Here is a 26,646-nt window from a genome sequence, read left to right as displayed (position 1 = left end):
GACTGGTGTCTCGTTGATGATGAAGTCATCAGCTTTTATTTAGGAAAAAAGCTTTCTTGTGCTCTAAACCCAAGACAATGATTAGAGACGCTTATTTTATGTATTCTTTGAAGAATAATGAGCAGAGCTCCCTAGTGGGAACTTGGCGGTCCCTGGAGTAACTTGCAGATGTAAGCGTAAGACAGGGCAGCCGATGTTTTAGAAACCGTGAGTCAGGGAGAGGTACTTTTGGGTGGTGGTCGGTGTCCGTGGCAATGAGTGTGAGCCCAGTGGTCGGGGGCTCCGTCAGCAGAAGCATGGGAAGGCAGCTTCGGGCAGCTGGCCCCGTTCTCTCCCTCTCTGCTCCTTCCCGACTCCGCTTTCTGAAGGCAGGAAAGCGGGTAGCTGGGCAGAGGCTCTCTTCCCCTCCGACAGCCGTATGGCTGCTGTGCTGCTGCTTCTCATGCAGGGGCCGCGGTTGTGGGCCTTGTGGTCTTGCAAAAGGACAAGATTTGTTCACAGAAACAAAGGCCGGGCTCGTGGAGGAGCTCTGCCTTTCCTGGCGCCGCGGCCTGTCGCCCGCAGCGCCTTTACCATTCCAGGGACGCCCTCCCTGCAGGCCTGGCCTCTGCCTCCTCAGGGACGCTCTGGGCAGGCAGGTTGTCCCCTCTGGCTCCCCTCTGCCCCTCCCGGGGACGTGTGCCCCACCCAGCGCTTCCCTCTCCACCGTGGTCCCGGGTCTGACTCCTGGCTCCTGCCCATCCCGCAGCCCCTCTGGAGTCCCCTGTGTCTGTCCACTGGCTCACGTCCAGGGCAGAGAAGAGCTGTGCGAGCTCGTGATGTGCCTGCTGGGCACAGTCACAAGAGGCTGTCCCTGCTCCGAGCACTGACCTGCCTGTTCACACCTGAGCTCCCTTAGTTTCTAAACTACTCGTTTTTGGTCGCTGTGCTATTGTGCTCTTCCCAAAGCCCGCTCTTCTCAGAAACACAATTTTTGTGAAAAAGAGTATTTCATGAAAGTGTATGTTCACTGAGTTCCCCTCCTCTCACCCTGGTTATTTTCGCTGAACAGTGGCTGACACTCTGGGGATTATCCATCTGGGTCCCCACCTCCTCAGAGAGGCGCACCTGCCCCCTCGCCGTCCCGACACCGGCCAGCTGGGCCCGGGCATCTGGGACCTGAACAAGACATTTCTTCTTGGCTTCGTCTAGAGTCTTTCTGCCCTTGAGTGGGGTGTGGGGTGTGGGGTGGGGCAAGGCCAGGGAGCAAACCGTGGCAGCGAATGAAGAGTCAGCGTTTCCAGTCTGCAATGTGCTCCTCACTCATGTTCCTGGCATGCAGATCATGTCCTCTCAGTCTAAAGCAAGACAGCAGCAGACTGGCCCAGGAGGGCTGCCTGTAGGCGGGGGCCTCCGTGGGCAGCAGGCAGCCTGTCCCGGGCCAGGTGCCGTGTGCCAGTGAACCGGTGAGCGGGCAGATGGTTTGCAGGAAGAGATTGTGTAGCTGTTCAGCCAGGGCAGTGGGAGGTTTCCTGGAAGGAGCGAACACCCGTGTCCCCTCCCCCCAGCAAGCCCTCCTCCTGGAGCAGCAGCGGATCCACCAGCTGAGGAACTACCAGGCGTCCATGGAGGCCGCCGGCATCCCCGTGTCCTTTGGCGGCCACCGGCCTCTGTCCCGGGCACAGTCTTCCCCGGCATCTGCCACCTTCCCCATGTCTGTGCAGGAACCCCCCACCAAACCGAGGTTCACCACAGGTACGTGCACGGGGGGCGTGGGGTCGGGGCAGCCCCGGTGGACTGGCCGGCCGGCGCCTGCGGGTGAGGCCTACTTTGGGGCCGTCCTGTCCAGAGGGTGAGGGGTGCATGGGTCTAGGGGCCGGCCGCCTGTGCCCTCGCCTGGCCTTACCCTGGTAGGGGGACCAGATGTGTCAGTCACAGAGGCTCTCTCCCCACCCCCCTCTTCTTGATACTGTGGTCTTTCTCGGGCACAAAAGCCCACTTTCCCTTTGCTAGAGAATCCATGTCCTCCAGAGACAGCCCACTGGCGGGTCAGCATGGCCAGCAGGCTGGGGGGCTTCCCGTCCGTGGTTAGCAGGGACTGAGCTTGTCCTTTCTCATCACCCGCTCTGTGAACTGAACCTTCGTGCAGGGCCATGCCCACACGGCCCAGGTAGCTTCTGGGTGTCAGGCCACACAGTGTGAGGACGGCCTAGCCGCCCCCAGGCTCTTGCCTTCTGGGTGTAGTTGCCCGCTCTGCCCCACCCCTGTAGGAGCCGGAGAGGAACCCGCCGTCAGGACTCTGTTTCTGCCCGAACGGCACCACCCCCATGGTCAGGGGCCAGAACTGTGTAGGTGGGTCTGAGGCTCCCCGCTCTGAGTCAGGTGGTCCCCACGGCCAGCCACGGCAGGCCCGGGACAGAGGGCCGCGGACGGCTCTGCAGATCATTCTCGGCTCAGACTTCTCGTCAGAGATGGGGAAAAAGTCCTCTAAATACAGATGGTCTCGTCCTTCTTCAGACAGCCCTGTCATAGGACAAAGGATAAAACATCCTAGTTTTCTGCTCACTGTAATGTGCAGCCGTGTGTCTGAACGTGGCTAAGTTCTCTTCGTTAGCTCTTGAAAGGATACTCTTCATGTTCAGAGAAAGTTGTGATTAGTAATTATCCAGAGACTAAACCAGTGCTTTTCAGAAAGAAAACCAGGAAGTTGCAGAGGGTCACAGATGGAATCAGCACGGGTCCCTGAGATGGACACATCCCTGAGGGAGACCCCCGTTCCCGTGGCCACGGCAGAAATGTGCCACAGAAAATGTGCCCACCATGGGGGCCAGGGAGCCCTCGTGCCACCCAGGGGGGACCCAGCCAGGGCCCCCCTGCTCATGTACTTTCTTAGCTCGTCTGTATTGTTACTTTTTTAAAAATGCATGAAACAATATGAGTTCCCTATAAAAGAAACAAACAGAATGGAAACGCCGAGAAATTGACAGTTGCCCTTAATCCCACTCCCCAGAGGTAGCCATCGTTAGTAGTCTTGTTTAAATCTTCAGATTTGTTTCTGTGCACGGACAGACAGAGACAGACGTGGTTTATTTGCGCAGATAGGACTCCGATGTCCCTGTGTGCTCTTTGTTAATCCTCCACGCCCCGTCTTGGGGTCTTCCGTGCCCGTGGATGCGGCTCGTCCTGGCTGGCTCTGCCGCGCCCAGCTCTGCACACTCGTGCTCCCGTGTCCCATCCGTAAGCGGGAGTGACGTGCTGTCACCTCGAGAGTTCCAGCCACATGAGCAGTAAATATCAGTCGAGTGCTTTACCGAGATGATGCCGTGTTCGCTGCACTGGTGGGCATCCGGGTTGTTCATGCACGTGTGAACGTGTGTTCTGTATACACACACGCGCGTGTGCAGAGATACGGATATGCTGCTATTACGATCTACCGGACGCGGCCTCTCGAATGTACATGTCTTGCCCACACACTTTAGTGCACTGGTGGTGAGTTTCTGCATTTGGGTCCTGCTCCTGACCAGCTGCTTATTTTTACCAGATGTCCACTCTGCCCCCCTCAGTTTTGCTGGTATACCCAGAATTCCTACAGTGCCGGGGGACTGACTCCTATTAGCCCGACTCACCGAGAGGGTGGTACTGGGACTAGAACCCCCTGAGGCCAGGTGTCTGGCGTGGCTGCAGCTCTGCTCCCCCATGGCTGGTGACGGCGCCTCCATTCCCTAGCCTCCATCGTGTAGAAGCAGCAGCCGTGGGTCTGACGAGAGCACTTGGCATGGTGCCCCCACCTCTGCTGGCCAGGATGAGGGGGTATTAACGCAGGTGCCCCCCACAGAGGCCTGCCTGACCCTCGGGGAGCAGGAGTGAGGGGACTGCAGACAGTGCTGCAGCGGGGCACCCCTCCCGGCACATACCTCAGCCCCAACTTCGCTTCCCCTCTGCGGGAGGAGCATGAGACGGGGTGCCTCCTGGAGGGAGCTGTAGGGATGTGCACAGCACCCGCCTGCCCTTTCCCCTTCCTCCAGCCTCGCCTCCAGACACGCAGGACCCATCCCCCTTCACAGCATCTTCCTGGCCGTGACCTCAGTCACTCTGGTCCGGGGGTGTCCCCATTCCCTGTGTAGCAGAGCCCGGGCTCGGCGTCCCTCCCTGAGGGTGACCCCGTTGCCGTGGCTCCGCAAGGGGCGCCAGCAGGCATCGCAGCTCTGCCCTGTCCCCAAGGACACTGCAGACGGGTACTTAGCACAAGTGCCAGGCCCCGGTGTTGTCTGTTCTGGGTTGATTTTGAATACCCTGGTGTTTGCCTATTTGTGTGTGCTCACACACTGTCCCAGCTGCTCTGGAAGGTTCTAAGGGTAGGAACCAAGTCTTGTCTTTCTTCTGAGCCCCAGAACCTCAGGCAGGACTCAGCCCAGCACACAGCTTCGTAGAGAGGCTGCTCCCTGACGAGAGGGCCTGGGATTTGGGACTAAAAGCTCTTGGTTTTGGAGGACAGCATAGTCCTGCCACAAGTGCCCCACGGCTAAGGGAGTGGGAGGGGCGTGGGGCAGCCTTTCCTTCCTTCTTCACTTGCTCCCCCCACCCCGGGGACCTCTTGGCACGAGCTATGAGCAGGACGTTTGCCTCTGCTTCTGTTTCTGGGAACTCCGCTTGCCCTCTGGTGGACCTGGACTTTTCAGACAAGTGGTCCTTGCAGACGGAACCTGTGTTAGCCTCTGTCACTCCTAGGACGTGGCGATGTGCCCCAGCCAGGCCGCTTTCTTGGGGGGGGGGCGGCGGCCGAGGACCCCGCCGGCCGCTCTGACTGCGGCTGGGCCGCGCTCTCTGCCCCAGGCCTTGTGTACGACACGCTGATGCTGAAGCACCAGTGCGCCTGCGGGAACAGCAACAGCCACCCCGAGCACGCCGGCCGCATCCAGAGCATCTGGTCGCGGCTGCAGGAGACCGGCCTCCGAGGCAAATGCGAGGTAAGGCTGGCCCGCACACGCCTGCCACGGGACGCCGCGGGACTCTGGGCGTGCGTGTGCCACGAGCTGGGCAGGGGCCTGTGAGCAGCTCCACCGTGGCGTCAGGCACCTGCGGGTGGGCCCCAGAGAGCCCAAGGCTGTTTTCCTACACACCCAGGCCCTCCCTTCCAGGAGGTCAGCCTCTGTCCTGCCCCCTGTCCTCCTGCACCCCCATCCTCTTGCCCCCATCCTCCTGCCCCCTGTCCTGCCTGCCCCATCCTTCTGCACCCCTTCTGTATGCTGTTTCTGCCCTCTCCCACTTTCTGAACTACGGCTACTTGTTTTCCTTCTGGCCGAGTCCCTGGAGAAATCATTTCCTAGCTACGCTCCCCTTTGGCGCCTGGGATGCATGGCCAGGCCACCATCAGGCCTCTGGCCAAGGGCAGCGTCTGGAGGCCCACAGAGGAGGTCTTTCCTGTTAGCTTTTTGTGGAATGTTCTCTTACTTCCATATTTCCAGAAGCTGCTAGGAGGGCGTAGGGAGAGCCTCAGGCCTTTGAGGGCTTCCCCAGAAGTAAAGTCCCTCCGAGGTGGCAGGGAGTGTGGGAAGCTGAGTCTGGCTGGACGTCAGCCCGTGCACGCAGCGCCCTCTGAGGCCAGTGAGAAGGTTCTGGCTGCTCTTCATGTCCCTGCGGTCCAGCAGTGGTGGTGCCACTGTTGTTCGCACGAGGAAGGCCAAGCCCCCACCCCCCGCCACCAGGGCCTGGAACTCACTTGGCCCCACATTTGGCTGCAGTGGGGCCCCAGTCCAAGAAGGCAGGAAGGCCGCCCTGAACAACGTTCTGCGTTTCCTTTGTCCTTGGGGGCGGGGCAGCGTTTCCACGAAGCGACCCAACTGCCCTTGGCCCTGGTGCAGCCGTCACAAGGAGCGCTGTGCTCCTCAGAGGGCCCTGCCCGTACTGTGTGCTTGGAGGGTGGGGGCTCCGGGGCAAGTCCTCCTCTGTGGAGGGGGCCTGGTGTCACCCACCTCCCAGGAGCCCTGCTAGACACGTCCCCCCAAGTAGGGACAGGATGGGACACGGGCTGGCCCGCACAGTGCTGCAGAGCCCTACAGCTGATGAACACCGACCACACCACCTGTCACAGCCACCACCCCCCCCGACCGGCCCGAGCAGGCATGTGCGGGGAAGTGGGTACGCAGAGCCCGCTGCGTGCGTCCACCTGCTCCTCGTACAGAAGCTAGGGTACATGGGGATTTAAGTCATCGTGGTTCCCGTGATCCCCATATTTACCAGTTTTATGATGATGTGTGGTTTTCAAAGGGGGCAGGGGCCTGAAAGCTGGGTCCAGCCTCCTGCCCTGCATGCCCTCTGGGGAGGACGTGACCCCACCGGGCTGGTGAGGAGTGTGGCACCCTCTCTGGGGTCTGGCCAGAGGCTGCACCACTGGGGGGCAGCATTGCCCTGGCGGACACCCCTAGGAGGAACTCTCCCGTGCCCGAGTGTCCTGTGCCTCCTGCCGCCCCACGGGATCAAGCCAGGGCCCTGCCCCGCCTTCAAAGGCCTACGCCCCATGACTTGCTCTTTCCCCTCTGGCCTCTCCCGGGAGGGTCCCCTCAGCACAGGGGCCTCTCAGGGAGCTTCTTCGCCAGAAGAGCAGACACGCACAGGATTGCGATGGCAAAACAGCCCACCTGGGGACAATGAGACCCTCGGACCCCTCTGCCCTCCTGTGGCCCCGAGGCGGGAAGTGTCACCCACTCCCCAGCCAGGGGCTGCAGGGGGTCCTCAGACCTGCAGACTGGGATACCAAGGAGGAGAGGGGTTTACCGGACATGGGGTCAGACCTGAGTCGGCAGATGGTTGGGAAGAGGCCTGGGTGAAGCGTGCAGTGTCAGCATGGCGACATCAGGGATGCAGAGCCAGGTGCCCTCGATGGGTGGGGACGCTGACCTCACGGTGCGCGTCCTGCTTCAGTCAGCCCAAGGGAATGTGGTGGCCCTACCTCCCCCAGGCTCCCACGCGGGCACCCGAGGTGGCAGAGCTCAGGGTCCAGGCGCTGGACACGGTGGGAGGAATTGGCCTGACCACAGAGAGGTTAGCAGGACCAGCCACGTGGAGGCCTGAGCCTCCTGGTCTGTGCCCCTTGGCATGCCCCCTCCAGGGGCCGGCCTCCCCTCCCCGTGCTGCTGCGTTGGGCCCAGCTTGGCAGTGGAGGGCGTGGAGCTCATGGCCCTGTCCACGCCAGGAGGCCAGGCTGGCAGAGACCCGGCCACAGCCGCCCTGCATCTGCTCCCTCTGCTCTCGTTTCCCTTCTGTGTCCATGGGTGTCCCTTGGGAAGCTGTCACCCGTGAGCAGTTACAGATCCTCCGCCAGGTGGCGGGGAGCGAGAGTAGCCCCTGGACCACCACGGCGGCCTCCACGGCCGTGTAGACAGTTGTGTGACCGCGGCCCTCGGAAAAGCCACGTCAGTGTGAAATGTTAGCTTTAACCTCGCTCCATAAGCCACCGTCCTTTTAAAAGTTTAAGTGTAGCCCAACTAAAGAGTAGATTTTATGTTAATTTCTGGGGAAATGTGAAAATAACCGTGTAGCCTTAAAGGAAGCTGTGGACAGACATGCAGATGAGAAGCCGAATTCTCTGACTTCAGGCCCAGTGCGGGTCGCAGCGAGGGGCTCGATCCCGGGGTTGGGGGTGTGCAGGGCCTGGGTGTGAGCCCAGGGGCCCGGAGAGAGCAGCCCCCACCGGGTGTGGCAGCCCCCCTCCCTGGACGAGCAGACCCCAGCAGCTGGAAAGCAAAGTAGCAATTTGATGCCAAATCATTTGGGTGACAGGGAAGGTTAAAGCATTGAAGGCTGGAATTATCTGTCTAAATCTGTTTTTAAAGTTATAATTAAAGTGTAAACCCTCCAAAACATATTTTAAATATTTTTTAAATGTGTTGGGTGCTATCTACTTCTTGTTTTGCAAGAACCAGCTAGTTTTGTGCCCGTGTACGCATACAGTTTCCTTGGGGTGGTGCTTCTCCCGCGCGTGGTTCTCTGCGGCAGTAGGCCCCAAGGGCGCCGGGAGACACGAGCAACCCTTCCCCTGTCGCTGCAGTGCATCCGCGGACGCAAGGCCACGCTGGAGGAGCTGCAGACGGTGCACTCGGAGGCGCACGCCCTGCTGTACGGCACAAACCCCCTCAACAGGCAGAAACTGGACAGTAAGAAACTTCTAGGTATTTCAAGGCCTTCTTTACCTTTACCGCCCGAGGCGGTGTTTCCAGCCCTGTGCCTGCTGGTCCCACCCCGGCCCCAGGCGGCGGCGGCGGGGACGGCCCTCTGCGTGGCGCCTGCACCAGGTACCGAGCTGAGGGCTGGAGGAGGGTCTCCCTGTCGGCATTTGTGGGCCGCCGGTTTCAGGCCTGTGTCAGCTGTGTGCTCTCGACGCTGGTGAGAAGCCCTGGGTTTGTGGAATGTCTTGTAACCGGCGATACCCAAGGCTGATTGGGGCAGGGGGGCGGGGGTACTCAAGCTCCGGGCCTGGGCCTGCTGTGAGCCTGGAGTCGGGGAGAGGGGAGGGGTAGCCTGGAGAGGGCTCTCTGCAGGGTCTGGGTCGCCGTGCTGGCGGGTGGATCCTCCTGGCGTCTGGAACTTACCAACGGGCATCCACTGCCTGGGGAGGCGGTGGGAGTCTCAGCAGCCTCCTGCGCCTTGGGCTCCTGGGCGCAGACCCCACCCTGGTCACGGCCCTTCCTGGGCCCTTCTCACCCCAGCCTCCTGGCCACCTTGGACCTGGAGAGAAGCGGCGGGCTGGTTCCTCTCCAGTGTCCCCAGAGGTTTTGCTCACGCTGTGCTGGGCGGATCCCGCTGCAGTGCGCCCCGTTCACTCACGTGTGTGTGCGTGCGTGCGCACCCGCTCCTTCACTCCTTCCTTCACTGCCTTGCCCCCTTAGGGAGCACATCTTCTGTGCTGGAAATCCGATCGGCACGGAGCTGCCTGACACGGTTGCAGTGGCTCTTGTCCGTGGACGGGGGGAGCTGGTGGCCAGGAGGAAACCTGTGGGTTCGGTCCTGGGGGGCCAGTCATCTGCTTCCTGAGCCCCACTGCCCTGTAGTAACAAGGTCTTCAAAAGACATGACTTCTTGCTCTGGGAGATGGGAAAGGCCCCAGCGGCAGGAGAGCCTAGAGGCTGGAGAAGCAGGTGGACAGCCGGTGCCACAAAGTGTACTCCAGCGCTGTGGACAGAAACCACCAATGGGACCCGTGGACTTAGATGGCAGAGACCCTGGGCCTGGGGTGGAGGGTAGGGAGCAATCAGACCAGGGGCTAGGCCAGAGGTCCTGAGAAGCCCAGCCTCCCATGCCCTCCCAACCCCCGGACAGAAAGGGAACGGGACTCCCTGGCTGGGACGAATGTCAGGAGCAGAACAGGGCAAGGCACGTGCCTACCCCCTGCCTCCCCTCCCTGCTGGGCTCCCCTCATGCAGGCCCTGCCCTCAGGCAGACATTACAGACCCCTCTTCAGAGAATAGCCAACCCAAAGGAAGCTGACATGAGGATGCCCGACAGGGAGCCCCCAGTTCAGATGCCCACTGTGTGCCTGGAATGCCCAGTGGCTTTTAGGCCTCCGTCTGAGGACAGATGACCAAGGATTATCTGCACCTGGGGAAGCACTTCACAATCTGAAACGGCAGCTCAGAGGACAGAAGTCTGGGAGATAAAGGACACTAGAGAAAACCAGAACTGTCCTTACTACCCTTAAAGAGAGGAGCTACCATGGCCACGTAACTTGGACGAGAGCAGCAAGGCAGGAAGAGACCCAGAACACTAAAGAAAGTCCCATGAGACGCAGCTGCAGGAGTAGACAGTCCCAGGCTGGGAGGTAGGGGCGGTCAGTCCCCTGGAAAGTGAGAGGAAAAGACTCAAAGGAGTGTTCCTGACTCACGGGCGCTCCCAGGGAAAGCGAGAGGAAAGGAAGGGAACACCTTGGAGCAATCACGAGCCAGCCCCAGAAGCACAGGGCGAGCCACACCGCCCAGGCCCCCCGAGGCGCGGAAGGGACAGACTTGGAATGGCGGGACCAGGTGAGGTGTGCCAGATTCCAGGGCAAATGCCCCACGACACCAGGGCTGCCTTGCCAGTTCTGGGCGGAGGCTCTTCCCAGCCCGAAGCTTTGACCCAGCCAGGAAGGGTGAGGAGGAGCAGAGGCATCGGCGGACATCCTTCCTCCAGGCTCCCAGAGGACACACTTCTCCAGCGTGGAGGGAGGCTGAGAGGGTGGACGCTGGGCCACAGGCGGGAGAGGGAGTTGCTGAGCAAGGAGGCTGTGTGCGGAAGGCCAGCACAGCATGATTGGCGGGATGGCCCGGTCCCCACGGTCCTGCAGGGTCCTCCGGGAAACACCGCTCCTGCCAGGGTGATGCCTCGGCTGCCTGGAGTGTTCTCCAGCACGGGAGAGATGCCCGTGGGCCCCATGCAGTCATCGGTGCTGCCAAGGCATGGAACCAGTAACCCCCGACCTCAGCGGTCGCGCTCCTGGTGACCCTTCTTTGGCACCTCCTGGACCCAGGTCAATGATGGGGTTGCCCCTCCTCAGATCAGGCCGACGTCACTGGCCCCCTGAAGCCCCCTGTCCTGTTTCTGGCCTCTTTGCTGAAATGTCTTCCCATTATCTTCATCCCTGTTTCTCTCCCGGGGGTTGCAGCCCTTTGAGTGTGTTGAGTGTGTTTCGTGTTCATTTCGTTGTTGTGAAGCACACTGAGTATGTCTGTGTGTAATTTACAGCGAGGATATCCTCAATCATTGTTTCCTCTTTCTTTTCTGCTAAACACTATGTTTAAAACCCCATTCCCGTGGCTACAAGGACACCTAACCAGTTACCTTCTCTGCCCTTGAGATCGATTTTTAAATGTCTGATGCTATTCTAACCAGGAGTCCTATTGTCCGTCTGACTGGTCCAGACGTAGTAAAGTTGGCGATGACCTCAGGTGTTGCTAACAACCCTAATTGGGCATTTGGACACTACTGTGTGAGTTGCCCTCTTTTTATGGAATCCACAAATTTCTAAGCCGTACGTGAGAAGACCTGCGTGGTCATCGAGGTCGTGCTGCTTGGCATGGTGCAGCTGGGCTGACGGGGGCTGCACGCACTGAAGGTGTGCGGGGCCCAGCCTTCAAGGTTTCCGGAGGTCCAAGTGTGTCTCCTGACGGCAGTCACCAGTCAGATGGCCAAGCGGTGCCTGGAAGTGTTCGGGAAGGGTCGAGAGAAGAGCCCGCGCTGCAGGCATGATGTGAGGACGTAGCTTCCCCACGTCCACGGTCTTACCAGTGCACCTGTCAGCAGCTGCCATGATGGGAAGAGCACAGTGGCCCTTAATGCATCAGTCACCACTTCTGCCTGGACAATTGTGGCCTCACCAAGGTGATGGTGGCCCCAAACCACGGGAGGCCAGAGGGGGCCAGAGGCGAGCAGTGGGCAGGAGACAGATGGAGATGAGCTGTGCTGAGAACGGCCACGGGCCTCAGGAGCTCTTTCCAGAACCGCTTCCCTGTGCAGAGCTCCGTGCTTACCGCCCACCTGGGAGTGCGTGAGATCCTACCTTTTCTCACTATTTTGATCGTTGCTTGCTGGATAATGAGCCAAGTCAAAATAGCTAGGTGATTTATGTTTTTAATGCAGAGCGTATTGGTTCTAATTTCACAAAGAGAAATCCAGTGTCTTCGCAGAAGCTCTTTCCCTTGGACTTGGACACAGTTGGGTCTGAAGTCCCACACACAGACCTGTGACTTATCTGGAAAGAAAGTGCCACGTTCCTGTTGGGAAGGTCTGTGACGCAAGAACCGGTCATGAAGCCATCCCCAGCCCCAGTGGCCACCCAGGGCCATGTACGTTTGGAAGGCTGGACCTGTCAGAGCCACTCACCGGGCCTCAATCGATGCCCTAGGCCATTAGGAAGGCCTGTTACAGGGCACGGGGCAAAGTAGGACCACGAGAGACTTGGGGTCCATGCCTTCTCCTGCCCTGGGCCTGTTCCCCCAGCCCGTCTTCTCCCTCCTGTTGGCTCCCTGCAGAGGGTCACGGTCCATACTGAGCAAGCCCCTCAGGAACCACCCTCCTCGGCATTCTGCCTCCTGCCCGCCTGGCCAGCCGCCCACCCACTCGCGGGGCAGATCGCCGGGTATGGGCCGGCACTGAGCACAAGGGAAGGAAGCCTCACCTGTCCCCAGCCCCACAGGGGCTCCACTGAGAAGGCGTTTGACTAGAGCCGGAGCCATCGGTCCAGGCAGCGGCCATCAGCGGGACGTAGCATGGAGGAGGGCTGGGGGGTGGGGGGCACAGGGGAAGCAGGACTAGGGTGGACCCAGAATCCAGGCATTTCAGAGGCAGTGGGGGAGGGGTGGCCCTGGTGAGCGTGAGCACTGCGTGAGCTGCAGGAGGGTGCAGACCGGAGCCTGGTGCATGATGTGGGCCTCTGGGCTCGGGGTCTGGTGTGGTCCTCACCAGGAGCTGGGGTGAGGTGGGCACAGACCAGGTCCAGTGACCCAAGACCTGTTTTCTTCCTGTGGTCCTGGTAGTGCGATTCCTGAGCATTGAGGGCAGGGGCCGTGTTTTGGATCAGGCAGAAGGTGTCAGGAGTGGGCCTCCCCACAGTGAGCACAGCCCTGCCAGGTCCAGAAAGCAGAGTACGAAGCTGGCCTAAGGAACCTGCCAGGAAGGCCTGGGGGCCACGGGGCCGAGGCATAAGGGAGCAGGGAGTAGCTAGGCAGCAGAGAGGGCCTCTCCTGGGTCAGCTCTGGAGGGGCGGCAGCCACATGGAAGTGGGCTTCGCACTCTGGGGGGTGGGGGTGGCTCTGCCTTGTGACAGCCATCCGTGGATCCCACTGAGGAAGAAGGCAGTCCGTGCTGTTGTCCCGGGGCACAGGGCTGAGCCCTTTGGGAGAGGGGACTTGCCTCTGCGTCTCGCGCTGAGGTAGGCGTGGATGGCCAGCTCCAGCACTGTGGTTTCTTAGCTGCGTGCCATCCAGGTTGACTGGGGATGTTTCTAAATGGGGAGGGGGCTGTCACTCTTCACACACCCGAGAGTCCCTCCGTGTCTACAGGGCTCACCGGAGCCTCGAACCTGGGAGTGTGAGGGCCGGCAGGAGGCTCACTGAGGGCCCAGGTTGGGTGTGTGAGTGGCGAGATGTGCTCGGGACGCAGCCTTACCAGGTGGTTCTGTGGGATGTACGTGAGCTCAGGCTGGAAGAAGCCCACCTCTGGGGCCCATGCCTCAGAGGAGTGGCTGTTGCCATGGAGAATTCCAGGTCTATCCACAGGGGCCGTTCCCACGCGGCCCAAGCCACAGGGCCGCAGGGTGATGTCTTGTAACCTTTGGAGCCAGTTTGCCCCTCAGTACGTGGATACACGGTCCACAGGCGCCAGAGTGCCATGTGGGCACCCCGTTTCCAGAGCCCATGCTGTGCTCCTTGTCCACGGGGTGCCTGTGACCTTGCCCTCCTGACCTTGGCTGTCCTTCCCCCTGCAGGCTCGCTAACGTCTGTGTTTGTCAGGCTGCCCTGCGGTGGTGTTGGGGTAAGTATTTCTTTAATGTGCAAATAATGTTCTGTTTGTTCTCGGGGTCCCAGTGGTCACAGAAATCGCTGCCCTGTTTTCCGCCGAGTGGATAATTGCTGCCAGGTGTTTTCCATAAACAGGGTCTGGCGGGCGGGGCTGCCCCACGCTCGCACGTGTGGCTTCAAAGGCCTGGGAGCCTGGGAGCATTTGGGAGGCCGGACTTGGGCACCTTCCTCCGGGAAGGTCGTCTGGCACCCATGCTCGCTTCTGGAAACAGGACCTGGTGTGCAGGTCGGGGTCCCCGCCTCGCCTGCGGAGAAATAGCGCGCTCATACTCAGGCCGGGAACCCATCGCACAGTAGAGCAAGGGTGTGTGTGGTCGCTGCGTCCACGGCCAGCCCGAAGCCCCAGCTGAAGCTCAGGACGTGGAAGCCTGGTGTTTATGGGACCCGTGAAGTGTGCAGAGCCGCCAGCCTGGCTGTGCTTGCTGCTTTTCTATGAGCGATAATGCCCTTAAGCAGACCCGCTCAGGTCTCCTTAGGAGAACCGGTGCCCTTCACACGGCTTTCCCCGACCCTGCTGTGGGCGCCGAACCGTGAAGGACGCTCCAGTCCGGACATCCACCCCTCCCTCGGCGCAGCGAAGGTCAGGTGTCCCCCGCCAGAGCTCCTTGTTAAGGGAGAGGGGCTCCCCCGGCTCCCATCGCCTTGGGTGAGAGGGGGTGGGGGGCAAGAGCAGACCCCTGAGGGCAAGCCCGCGCCTCCCCGCAGCGGCCCTGCAGGCCAGAGCGCGGCCGGCCACGGAGAGGCGAGGCCGGACAGACGGCACCGACAGCAGAGCCGCCCGGGCTGGAACTGGGCCGCGGCCGAGTGTGTGCCTAATTACAGATCGCAGGGCAAAGCTCGAGGTCTGGATTCTGTTATGGAAATGAAACAAAATTGTTTTCTTCCTGAGTCTTTACAAAACTCGCTGCTTTGAAAATTATCCCGTCAGAAAGAGAATAAACGGCATTTACTCATACCACCAGCAAGCCCCCTAGAGTTATTTTGTATCGTAAGTAGGCTGCAATCTCTTAATTCGGGGCAAATTTTTGGCCAGACTTAAAACGGCTTGGATTCGGCTGCCCTGCAAGTCAGGATTTATAATTTGCAAATGAAAGCTAAAGTCAGGCCTGGGGTCTGGAGCCAGGCAGCCCCCCACCCCACGCCCAGTGTGCGTCCAGAGCCCAGCCCCCGCAGGCTGACCAGCACCCACCTTCACATCCAGGCACAGAAGTGCTCCAGAGCAGGGAGATGGTGGGAGATGCCACTAAGTCCAGCTGGGTAGAGAAGGAGCCCGTGCACTCATCAGTGGACAGTGTGAGCCATAGAGTGTTTAGGGGATGGTTCTCTCTCGATGGTTTCCCATCGTTTCCTCTATAGGGAGGTCAAAGAAGCACAGTGCTCATGTGGGCGCATCATGTCCCCAGTGGGAGGGCCGCCCCCGGGGGGGGGTCAGGAAAACGAAATAGCCCCTAGGAGCCAAAGGTGGGCGTAGCACGGGCGTTCTGGGTAGTGACACAGGTAGGGAGAGGCTGCTCTGCTTGTCCTGAAAGTTAGTTTGAATTAACATTTGGGGTGTGTGATGGTGTGTGAAAGTTACTTGCAAACTGGTTTTTTCCTTACCTGTGCTAAGGAGAGGCTTTGAATCATTGTAACTTTTTTTCAAAGGAAATAAAAGAAACTTCTGCTTTGCTCACCTCCCAAGGATCCCAGTTTCCCCTTAAGGGGACTTGGTGTGGGTGAATTCCCGTCCCTGCCAGGGCTGTGGCCCCCCTTACTGGCCCTGGGTGCCCTGGAGCTGTGGCCCCAGCTCCATGGCTCCCCAAGGGCCATGTCGCGCTCAGAATCAGCCAACCCCTGGGGCATCCCTTTTCAATTTCTGCAGGACACGGCCTCCACATTTCCCTCTGCTCGTTCCTGGCTTTGCCGAGGACAACGGGGGGCTGGCCTTCGCTCTTTGCTGTGCTTGCCGCTCCTGCCCCCCCCCGAGCCTCGTGCTCCTGGAACCCAGGGCTGGACCCTGGCCATCCTGGTGGCCAGCAGCTGGAGGACTCGGGCCCTGAAGCTGAGGGACGTCTTGTTGGGTCCTCTGAGGACAGGGGCAGTCTGGGACCCGGCCCCTCACTCTGGGCAGGACATCATGGGGCCTTTTCTGCCCTGGGGTCACACACAGAGAGCCATGAGGGTTGTCCAGCCTGCCTCCTGGCTCCAGTTCCCTGGGCGGAAGACCCAAATCCTCTCGTCCTGGGGAGAAATAATCGAGTGGTTCTGTGTAAACCGTGTTCAGTCCTCAGGGGAGCAGCCTCTGGCCAGCCTGGCCCCGTCATCCTCACCCTCTTGGAAGGCACAGCCGAGGTTGGGACCCCCCGGCACTCTCGCCCGAGGACCGTCACCTTCGATTTTAACGAACGGCCCTGCAGCTGAATAGCCGGCCGGGACAGCTCTGTTTGAACGGTTACTTCCGTGAAGAGCGGTCCCGTGTTATTTACAACAGAAGCTGGGCTTTGAAAGTTGAATATTAATGCTGCGGAGAGTCGGCAAAGTGCAGAGCGTTCTTTGGACATTTGGAAACTATTTAAAGAACACAGAGGTTTGGTCATTGAAAAGAATAGCCCTCACAGAATAACACTCCTCCGGAAATGGCTCGAACCCCTCATAAATGTATTTTCAGTCATCTTGCTTTGAAGATGAAGCTTCAAGCGTTCGCTGCAGGAAATCCACCCCCCGCATAATGACCGGTGTCCTTGTCAGGTGGGCAGGGGCCCGTGGGCGCCTGGACGGACCTGGGCAGGCGCAGGTTGGCTGTGTCCCCTCTGTGTGGCTGCCTGGCCTCTGTCTCTGGAGTCCCAGAGCGTTCGGTGCTCGGAGGAGGTTGATTTGGGAAGGAGGGGCTCTCACATAGACTTGGCAGACACTGTTACAGGGGAGCAGCCTGTGAACGCGCAGCTCCTCAGAACTCTCACTGGGCTGGGCGCGTCCCCTTTACAAAGGGCACATGAGCGTGCCCGAGGCTCCGGCTGCCCCGCAGCTGGAGATGGTGCCCAGGGGCCCTTGCCCGGGCTCCCAGGGGCTCTGTGCTTCGTCTGGGCCCTCCGGTCCTGCCCCCACGGGCTTGCAGAGCTGGCTGCTGAAATTTCTCTGTCTCCTTTAATGCGCACAGTAGCCAGAGCTCTAAAAAAATCTAATGAGCCTAAGTAAACAAACAGAAATGACCTAAACTTGTTTGTGCCACACACGTTTCTCTGTTTGAGGTGGAACAGCCCACCGGGCCAACACCCTGTCACTGGGGCAGAGCAGTGCATGCCCCCCCCCAGGACGGCCCCCGAGGGCCAGCTCCTCCCACCCCCTGCGCCCACTCTCGTCCCTCGTGCTCCCGTCCCACGTCTGGAGCGACTCGTTAAAGTCAGCACGAGGTCAGGTCTTCCTGTGGGGAGACCCGATTCCCACTTTCCTTATCTGCGGATAGTAACGCTCCCCTGTACTTGCAGCGACACCAGACAGACAAGGAGCTTGGTGACCTTGACGCCCTTGCTCTGACCTCACACACATTGAAGCACTTGGGGAAAGCAGTGAGCCCTCAGAAGGGGTAAAGTCGCGCACCTCTCATTCCTGCTGCGTTTGTGGTTCTTTTCCTATTTAGTATTTTTTGTCATATTTTCAAAAAAAAGTAAGCCCTAATATGAGCTGGGTGTGTTGTATAATTAGTGAAGAAGAGGTGAGCGGCTCTGTGCTGGGGTCCCACAGGCTTCGCAAGCCCCCAGCTGCAAGGCCCCCGCAGGAGTGGGGGGCAGGGGTGACGGCTGATACGTCCCCTTATGGCAGGACCCTTGTCTCCGCAGGTGGACAGCGACACCATATGGAACGAGGTGCACTCGTCGGGGGCGGCCCGCCTGGCCGTGGGCTGCGTGGTCGAGCTGGTCTTCAAGGTGGCCACGGGGGAGCTGAAGGTCGGTGAGCACCCTGCAGTAACGGGCCCAGAAAGGAGCCTGCCAGGGGCTTTCCGGGCGGGGGGATGGTGACGGGGAGGACGGCTCCTGTCCAGGGGCAAAGGCGGGACCTGCTGATCCCCGGGAGCACCTTGCACTCTTACCCTCTGTTGAAGAGCCCCAGGAGCTTTGCATACGGGTGTCATCACCAGTGACCGCCGCACTAGAGGTTGAAACCGAGCACTTTAAAAACATAGTTATTCATTTGAAACTAACAGGAACGCCCGTCTTAGTGGACGAGCTGTAGTCCCAGACCTGCTTCTGCCTCCGTCTCCGGCGACTGTGGTCACTAGAAGCACATAAAGGCGCCTGGCCTGACACGGAGGCGGGAACGGGCGGGGGGTGTACCCAGCTCTCTCAGATGACCGTGGAGGTTCTTCTCAGGTGCTCCACCACAGGCCCACACGTGGCAGTCTCTCGAGGTTAGCGGCACTGTGGGCCCTGAAACAGTAGCAGTGAAGCCTGCCGGGTATTGCAGGCTGGCGGCAGCTTTTGTGCACACCGGACTTCTGCAGCGCGGCGTCCTCCCCACCTGGACGTACGGGCTCCTTGAATCATGCAGATCTTCCAGCAGCCCGACCCATCCTGTCGCACAGTGTCGGGAATCGCTGATTTTTGAAATAGTTCACATCAGCGCACATCCCATCCGGGGGGGGTGGTCCTCTGAGTGTCGGGAAGAGCTCAGGGCGCACGTCTGCCAAACTGCTCCTCTTCACACGACAGCCCGAGTCTGGCCCCTGACCCCACATGCACCTGCCCGTCCTTCCCCTTTGTTGGCTCGGGGTGTTAGGAGGTGTGCACTCACGGGTGGGGACTTAGTGCCCGTTGCTGGCACTGCCTGGCACCGTCGTGTGCCTGTCGACACAGCGAGAAAGGCAAACCAAGTCAGGACTGTTAGGAGAACAGGCCCCCAGAGGGGCGCGGGGACCCCCAGAGGTCTGCAGCCCACACTCCCGAGAACCGCTCTGTGGGGCTCGTGTGCAGGGACGGCTTGGTTCTACAGCGTTGGGAGTGCAAAAGGTGGAGCTCCCACATGCCTGTGTCCCTCACCCTGTCCCTCCCAGAGCCGGCCCTGCAACAGGCTGAGCACCACTGCCCCGTCCTCGACGGTCAGCCGGCCCTGGGGCTCCATGCCCAGCCGTGACCACACAGCTTCCTGCTGGCGAGACGCGACATGCCCATTTAAGTCGTTTTCATTGCAGGGGCTACAGAGTGGTTTACAGATGGCTCTTTAAAGCATCAGTGGCTTAGAGGTCCTGGGGCGGGGGCAGCTTCTCCAGCCTCTGAGCTACTTCTTCCAAGTAAATGGGTCGCTTGTTTTCTATGGTGCCCACTCCCCTGGGAGCCGAGTTGTTCGTGTTAAGGCCAAACTCGGGCAGGAGCCCCTGGTTTGAGCCCCTTGTACTTTATCTGCACCTAGGGTTCCTGTCAAGTGGCTTCCTGGGGATACTGGTGCCCAGGGTGCCCCGTCCACTCCTATCCAGATCCCCGAGCTAAGCAGCTCCAAGCCTTCTTGCTTCTGAGCCATCAAAGATAAAACGTCAGGGACAAATTCACCTTTTATTTTACTGACCGTGACAACCAGACGATCTCTTTAAAAGCAGGGACCCAGACGTCTTTGAAGTGCTTACAGCCAGCCCTTTGTCCTGTCCCCGTCTGTGAGCCCAACGTGCTGTGGCTCTATGTCCTTGCGTGATTCTGAACCTGCCAGCAGTCCCGTCTGTGCTCATTTTCTTACTGATGTGAACCCCTCTTCCTCCCTGTTTCTCCTCCATCTGATGTCGTGTGCAGAACGGCTTTGCCGTGGTCCGCCCTCCAGGACATCACGCGGAGGAGAGCACACCCATGTAAGTGGACACGCGGCCGTGGTGGGCAGGGGTGTGCCGGTTTCTGATTCCTCTTCTCAAAGGGCTGGGCTGCACCTGAGTGAAAACACGGTCCCGAGTGACTAGCGCAGCTCAGAGCGGCCCGGGGGACCTTTGCTGCTCAAATCAGGAACCTACAAATGTCAGTCTAGACAAGTCTTCTCAGCCTTCACTCTAGTAAAAAATTGGGTGGAGACTTGAATTGCACCAGAACAAGTTCATGTGGCACTTCATTGTTCTAGAACATTCTGACCAAACTCCTCAGGTCATCTCCCATGTGGTCTTCCAGCTGACCTGCTTATGGATTGGTACTACTGAGGCTGACCTCTCAAGGTCATGAGCACAGGGTCCAGCTGTCTGAACTCCCTGGGATTCATCCTAGCCCTGACTATGCATATATCTGTGGAGCTGGCGAGGCAGCAGGTGTGGAATGCAGATTGCCCAGGTGCCCTGGGGACAAGCGGTGGCAGGTGGGGACCCACCTGGGATGGGGTCACAGGGACCCGACACCGGGCCTCACCAGCTGTGCACCAGGTACCTGGTGCCTGGGGGTGGGCTAGACGTGCCTGTCGTGCGACCTGGGAAACCAGTCCAGCGAGCAGGACGGGCACCATAGGAGGGTGGATGTCCCCTGCTAGGGGAGGTGGGAGAGGTGACATCAGGCTGTCCCCTGAAGAGTGAGTAGTGATGGGTTGGCAGACAGAGCCCGGCTGGGAAGCCAGGAAGCGCAGGGAGGGGACGCCAGAGCCTGGTCGGGGGCGGCTAGAACAAGGCTGAGGAACCGAGGGCTGAACCCGCACTCCGGAAGGAGCCTGGGCCTTGGCTCCCAGGCCAGCGGGAGCCCTCTGTCCTCTACACGCACAGTGAGGGCATCGGACTGTGGTTTGAGAAAGGACTCTCCTTCCCAGGGAGGAGGGAGTGCCCGCAAGCTCCTGAGAGCGGCTTCAGGTTACACTCGCTGCCTTCCCCGAGAAACCCTTGGGCTCGGTGACGCCACGACCCAGAACCCTCCATGCTGTTAGGGTCAGGATCCTGTGTGTTTCCTTCCTCTGAAGGCAGTTTTCTAATCTGAATCTAAGCTGTTGGATATCCTGGAGCGGAACCCAAACGGACCCAGATGGAGCACTGAGGAGCGTGTTGGGGGGAGAGCTGTTGGGGCGTTTGGGTGCATGTGCCCCTGCAGCTCTGGGTGCCGGCGCCAGAGGCGTGTGTCCTGCTGTGGTGGGGGCGGGGGGCTTGCAGGTTGCACACCTGGGTTCCCAAAACAAAACCACCCAAATTTCCCTGTCTTTGCGGTAATTCAGGCAAAGGGAACACCAGAGTTAGAAGATTTTCGGTCTTACTTGAATGCCGTTGTTAGCTTGTTTTTGCGCCTTCTTGAAGAAGACCGCAGAGTTACTCACGGGAGTGATGTGTGCCTCACTGTCACACATCTGAGAGCCTGGACTGATAGGCAGGAAGCAGGTCAAATACGTGACCTCAATCCTCTGCGGAGGCCGGCCGGTGAGCGGCTGCCTAGTTCTGGGCCAGGGCGTGCCGGTACACCGTGGAACGGGCTTCTCGCCACAGCTCGGCGGTGTGCACGTGGGGGACGTGGGGGGGCCTGTCTGTCGATCGGTAGCATCGAGTGAGGGAGCCGGGCATTGACCAGACCCTCCTGAACTCTCATGGGACTGCAGCTGGTTCTGCCACGCATCGTGTGAAGACTGGTGAGAACCTGTCTTTTCCCTCTGTCTGTCCTCTCGCCTGCAGGGGCTTCTGCTACTTTAACTCCGTGGCCATCGCAGCCAAGCTTCTCCAGCAGCGGCTGGATGTGAGCAAGACCCTCATAGTGGATTGGGTAAGTGGGGCCTGTTCCCTGAGAGGGGCTGGGGTTTGGGAGCCCATGTGCTTCCCCGAGCAGACAGCGTCCCCTGTGCAGAGACGAGGCAGGCTTTCTGCCTCCATTGACATTGGATCTGGGGGACTTAACTTCCTGGAAACTACCTGAAATGCAGGTAGTCGTGAGTCCACTTCACAGCCATCAGCCAGTCCTGCTGATAGCTGGGCCCTAAAATGTCCAGAAATGTGCCTGTGGTTGAGAGCAGCAATCGAAGGGTAATCCATGGCAAGACCTCGTTGAGAGGCGGGTTGGGGGGTTGGGGGGTGGCTGTGATGGCCGCAACCTCACACGTCCACCTAAGGGTGTGGGCCACACTCTCCCACAGCCTGACATGGCACCGTGCGTCTCTGTCCCTCTTGGCGGAAGCACCTTCCTACTTTGGCCTGGTGACCCCTCATGCTGGCTTAGCCTCCTTCCCGTTTTCCTACAGGTGGTGTCTCTTCTCACAGTCCCACTGCCCTGAGAGGGTAAAAACTCTATGTATGTTATCAGAATTCCAAATACGGCTTCTTATCCTGGGGATAGACACCAGATGTGTTCGTTTTATTATTCTTCCCTATTCTGTTTGGTATTTATGATTTGATAATTGTTTTAAGGGGAAAGGAAAGCAGGTGCTCAGGGAGGATTATCATATGTACTGCAGGGTCCTTTTCCATTTGGGAAAAGAAACACCACACACAGCCTAGCATACCCAGTAAGCTCCCAGTACTGGGCACTGCTCATGGGGCCTTGAGATGGCTGAGGCCTAGGGGCACAGATGGCTTCTCGCCACAGAAAGCCGCCCATCATCGGCCGTCAGCCTGCCGGCGCCTTCGTCCCGGTGAGCCAGCCGTCAAGTGTGGTACAGTTCGTGAGCTCATGACCCACTGGGACACAGCTGGGGCCTCTTCCTTCTGTCACCTCAGCCCCACTCCCTCCAGGCCCTGCTGGAGGTGTCTGGCGGCACTGAGTCCTCTCGCCCCGCTCTTTCAGGACGTTCACCACGGAAACGGGACCCAGCAGGCCTTCTACAATGACCCGAATGTCCTGTACATCTCCCTTCACCGCTATGACGACGGGAACTTCTTCCCGGGCAGTGGGGCTCCGGACGAGGTAAGCAGGGGCCGCCTGCTGGTGTGCAGGCCTGTCCGAGGGGCCGAGGCGGGGCTGCTCTGGAGGTGAGAGTGCCGGGACGCACAGCCCCCGCACACACGGAAGCGATGGCTTCACGTTCACATTTGCCCCAAACGATTTCAGGCAGTCGTCAGACTGTATTCCGTCCCATGTGCACATGCGGGCTTTATTTCATTTATTAGTACAAATGAAAGACTGGACGTGATTTCTGGCTCTAATCTGGGCAGACTAAGAGTAGGCATGGGGCCCCCCTTCCTCCAGGCCCTCGTTGCATGATTGAAACGCCTCCAGGCCACTGCTCTTGTCCGTCCCTCAGGCAGGGCGCTGGTGCTGTCCTGTCCCTGTCCAGGCCCCACGGGAGGCGGGATCGGTAGTCTCAGAGGCTCCTTCGTGACCCCCACTCCCCCAGCAGAGCCTGCCCTCCCTGAACAAAGAGACCCCAACACCCCGGGGAGAAGTGTCATCAGACTCTGGTCTTCTTTCTTGGGAGGAAGTCGGAAGGACAGCCTCCTTCACAGACCCGTCTGGTGGTGCCGTGTTGGCATCCGCAGTGCACGGCTGCCCATCTTCCCACACTGCCGGCGCCTCCTGCAGCTACCCCACGTTCGAGGGGCCGGGAGCCCCGCCTTCTGGGACCGCACTCCGCCGTGGAAATCTGCGAGTCAGAGGCCGTGGGGGCACCAGGAGTCGGGTGCTCTGCTCCGTCTCTGGTTGAGGGCCTGTGATAGGAGTTTCTCTCTTCCACACAGGTGGGCACAGGGCCAGGTGTGGGCTTCAACGTCAACATGGCTTTCACCGGCGGCCTTGACCCCCCCATGGGAGACGCGGAGTACTTGGCGGCCTTCAGGTGAGTGTCCTGGCTTCCTGTCCCACAGGCATTTATAAAGCCATCAGGAGTTCCACTCCCGCATTCCCAGCTCTTGCGCGGTTTTCCTGCCGTTCTGTGGTCTCGCTCTTCCTTCACGCACGCGCTTCCTTCGTGCTGGCCGCCGCAGCTTCCCTCACGGTGCCCGGTGGAGACAGGCTCTGGGGTCTGGTGCTTCTCCCCGTTGGTTCTTCAAGCCAGCAGAGGGGTCTCCGACCTGTCTTCTCACCTCCTGTTGGCCGCGGGCTGTCTTGGACTTCCCCTGCGAAGCAGGAACCCCCTGGGCTTCGATGGTGAGAAAGTGGCTGAGGCCCAGGCCAGGCGTTGGGTGCCGCGCTCAGAAAACGCGGTGTTCACGGAGAGCGGCTGCTCAGCTGAGATTGGCTCATCTCCTGGTTTGCCTTGCGACAAAGCTTTGTGCGAGGCCGAGCGAGAGAAGCCAGCCTTCCTCCCTGATGGCCGCAACCTGAGGCCGCTCCCCGGCCGTCCACCCGCTTTGCGCTGCTTTCCCGCTAGGACAGAGCCGCGGGGTGATCTTCTGTAAGCGCCGTGTTTGCTTGTGTCGTCAAATGGTGATTTCGACTTTGATCTGGGCCAGACTGAAGTAATCCCCGCAACCAAACACGGGCGCTTGGCAACGCAGGCTTCCCCCCTCTTATTTTAAATGGTGGCCCCCGCCGTCTCCCAGGAACGCCGTCTCTGGGGTCCCGGGGCCCCTGGCGAAACGGGTGATGTCCGGTGTCGGAGCTTGACAGGCTCTTGGTCTTTGTTAGACAGCCCTGTCAGTGCGCTAGGAACTGGAGCCCCGCGAGGTTTCCAGTGAATTTTTCTCCCTGCCTCGTTCTCGAGCTCTGTGCTCTTACCCTGCTCGATCTAAACAGAAAGCACATGTGTGCAGGCGTGTGCAGGCGTGATGCACATGGCTCTGTGGACGTATGTGCGTGTGTGCGCGTGTCTCTGTGGATACGTGTGCACATGGCTGCGTGCATGCAGGTGTGCCCGTGTGTGTCGTGTCTCTGGTGGGTGCGACTCCATCAGGGGACTCGTCTGTAAGTGCTCTGCCGTAGGCGCTGCCCCCTGCTCTGTGGGAAGCCTGCATGGACCCTTCACCGCATCTCCTCGCTCAGCTCCAAACTCAGAATGGTGGGACAGGGCACGTGTTGCCCTGTGCACGGAAGTTCCTTCCCCAGCGGGTCAGCTCCAATTCGAAGAGGTCCGGGTCGTAGGTCAGCCTCTCAAGCAGTGAGGCCGGTCTTTACAGGGCGGAGCCCGTCACCTCCCTAGGTGATTTCTCTGCCCAGATTTTCCTGAGTCACTTTTTCCTCTGATCTCATGGGTTTAATGTTGATGTTTCTTCTTACTCCTGATCAGAGGGAATAGGATTTTGACTCTTGCCTGCCTAATTTAAGGGGGAGGTACTCCCCCAAACAGATAGAACATCTGAAAGTTTGCTCATGTACACGGTGGACTGTCCGCTTCTCGAAATCCGAACCGTGCGGCTCCAGCAGCAGGGTCCTCACTGCTGTCCGTGGGGCGCCCTGCGGCCAGCACCCCTGTATCCTCCCCCCACCTGAGAACCGGCCCTCCTGGGAGGCTGCGTGGAGGGTAAAATGTCTGGACAGCTGCCGTGAGAGGTGGGGCACCCGGGTCAGCTCCGGCGTGGGCGGAGGGTGGCGCTGTGCTGGGACCGGTGTACAGCGTGGGGGAGGGGCTCCGCTTGCACATCGCCGGCTTGCGGCCCGGCTTCCACAGGACCACGTCCCCTGGGTGCTCTGGTCGCGACACAGGGACACCCAGCATCGGGAGGTCGTCCTCCAGCCCGGGGACCTCCCGGCCCCCCCACCCCAGACCAGCCTTTAAGATGAACCCTTCACTCTGAGTTGCTGTTGACATTCCGTTTTCATCTTCTGCCAAGCGTATGCGATGATACCTTATCAAGCGAACTTTGTAAAGTTTAAATAGCTCTTTTGAAAAGGAAAATTGTTTCAGGGTTGGGGGTTTTTTATTGATTTTAATGTAAAATAGCACTTTGAAGTTTACAATTTACGGTTCCCCGGGCATCGATCGATGGGGGAAGAAGGGTCAGGATCCGCTTTCCCCTTTCTTCTGTGCTTCTCCCCCTTGTGGGGGGAGGGGGGCAGGGGCAGTGTGGGCCTCGGGGGCAGCACCTTGTTCCTCAGACCCGTTGCCTGCCACGTTGCATTTCAGGAGATCAAGCCTGAGATGAAGAAGAGATAAGAAAGGTGCCCCTAATGAAATCCAGAAGGCGCGGCACTTTCTCCCCGGGCTCAGGCTGAGGAGAAACGGCGACCCTAATTCAAACCAGCGCACCGCCAGACGGGCTTTGAAGTCTGCTGAGCAGAGGCGAGGGCTCTGGGCGGCGGACACCACGATGCGCTCTCAGCCCTCGCCTGCCTGCCGTCTGGGGGCGAGCGGGCCCGCCCGTGCAGTCAGGAAATGAAACTGGGATTACGTGTGCTTCTAAATCGTAACTTCCATTTAAATGTGATTTTATAAAGTTTATCAAAGATGTCAGAAAAACTGGATATTTTGAAGTGGTAACTTTAATCTTTTAACGAATTGAGATTTGCCTTTAAATTGAGCAACTGGGCAGACTCATTTCATGTGCCCCCAACCTTTCAAGCCTGACATAAAGATCGAAGCTCTTTGAACTTTCGTTACTTCCATAAGGTGTTTTTTTGGGGGGGGGGGTTGCTTTTTTTAAAAAAAAAGCAAAAACTTATTTTTTTATTGTCGTGGTGAAATGCACAGAGTGCTTCCTGTCTCGGCCACGTGGGGCGTGCAGTTCGGTGGCGCCCACCACGCTCACAGTGCTGGGTCTGGCCCACAGAGGCTCTGCCTCCGTCCGGGACTCACTGTCGTGAAGACATTGGATGCAAACCCTGGACCTTGTTTCCTGAAGGCAGTTATGTCTCTCGAAGGGCATCCACATCTTTTGTCCCCTGCGGGGACACTTTACCTGGGACGTTCTTTGGTGATTTAGAAGCAGAGTGCGTACGCTCGCGTCTAGCTGGCCTTCCTGGGGGGTGGCGCGGAGCCGGGGTGGCAGGGCCCCTCAGACGACTGTAGTGCGCGCAGGCAAGTGCAGTGACGCGGTGCTGGGGCAGCTGCCCGCGGGGGCAGAGGCTTCCTGGCTGCGTCCTAGAGGAATGCGCCCACGGGAGGAGACCTGCAGGTGCGAACCCGCGGGCATGTGGGGCCACCTCTGGGGACAAGGACCGTGGCCCTGTCTGTCCAGGAGCATGTTGGGGGCTCTGCCAGGTGACCAACATAGCAGGTCTGGAGGTCCAACAGCTATGTAGTGGGAGCCCTGAGGGGACTCGGGTGGGGACGGGCCATCTCCTAAATACTTGTTGCTTGGAGTTGAGTTCCCCAGGGGAAGCCAGGGTCCTGCCAAGAACGGGGTAGG

General features: G+C 59.5%; 1 protein-coding gene across 9 annotated transcripts in view; it reads left to right on the top strand.

Annotated features, from left to right (window-relative positions):
- HDAC4 (histone deacetylase 4) overlaps positions 1-26,646 on the top strand; it is a 299,563-nt gene that overhangs the window by 247,734 nt on the left and 25,183 nt on the right. For 7 of the 9 annotated variants that reach the window (XM_045793967.2, XM_087864893.1, XM_087864897.1 and 4 more), the window contains 9 exons: positions 1,548-1,734; positions 4,813-4,946; positions 8,027-8,147; positions 13,436-13,482; positions 17,345-17,452; positions 19,283-19,338; positions 21,109-21,196; positions 22,211-22,330; positions 23,101-23,198. In XM_045793967.2, the coding sequence (XP_045649923.1) occupies positions 1,548-1,734; positions 4,813-4,946; positions 8,027-8,147; positions 13,436-13,482; positions 17,345-17,452; positions 19,283-19,338; positions 21,109-21,196; positions 22,211-22,330; positions 23,101-23,198 (959 nt within the window). The remainder of the gene's footprint in view (positions 1-1,547; positions 1,735-4,812; positions 4,947-8,026; positions 8,148-13,435; positions 13,483-17,344; positions 17,453-19,282; positions 19,339-21,108; positions 21,197-22,210; positions 22,331-23,100; positions 23,199-26,646) is intronic. The other 2 variants (XM_087864895.1, XM_087864900.1) reach the window with 1 other exon arrangement.

Source organism: Ursus americanus, chromosome 1 (genome assembly GCF_024610735.1).
Source record: "Ursus americanus isolate L20-20 chromosome 1, mUrsAme1.1.p, whole genome shotgun sequence".
Taxonomy (NCBI): Eukaryota; Metazoa; Chordata; class Mammalia; order Carnivora; family Ursidae; genus Ursus; species Ursus americanus.
The sequence above is the reverse complement of the archived record's forward strand: the minus strand, read 5'-3'. Positions and strand labels throughout refer to the sequence as shown.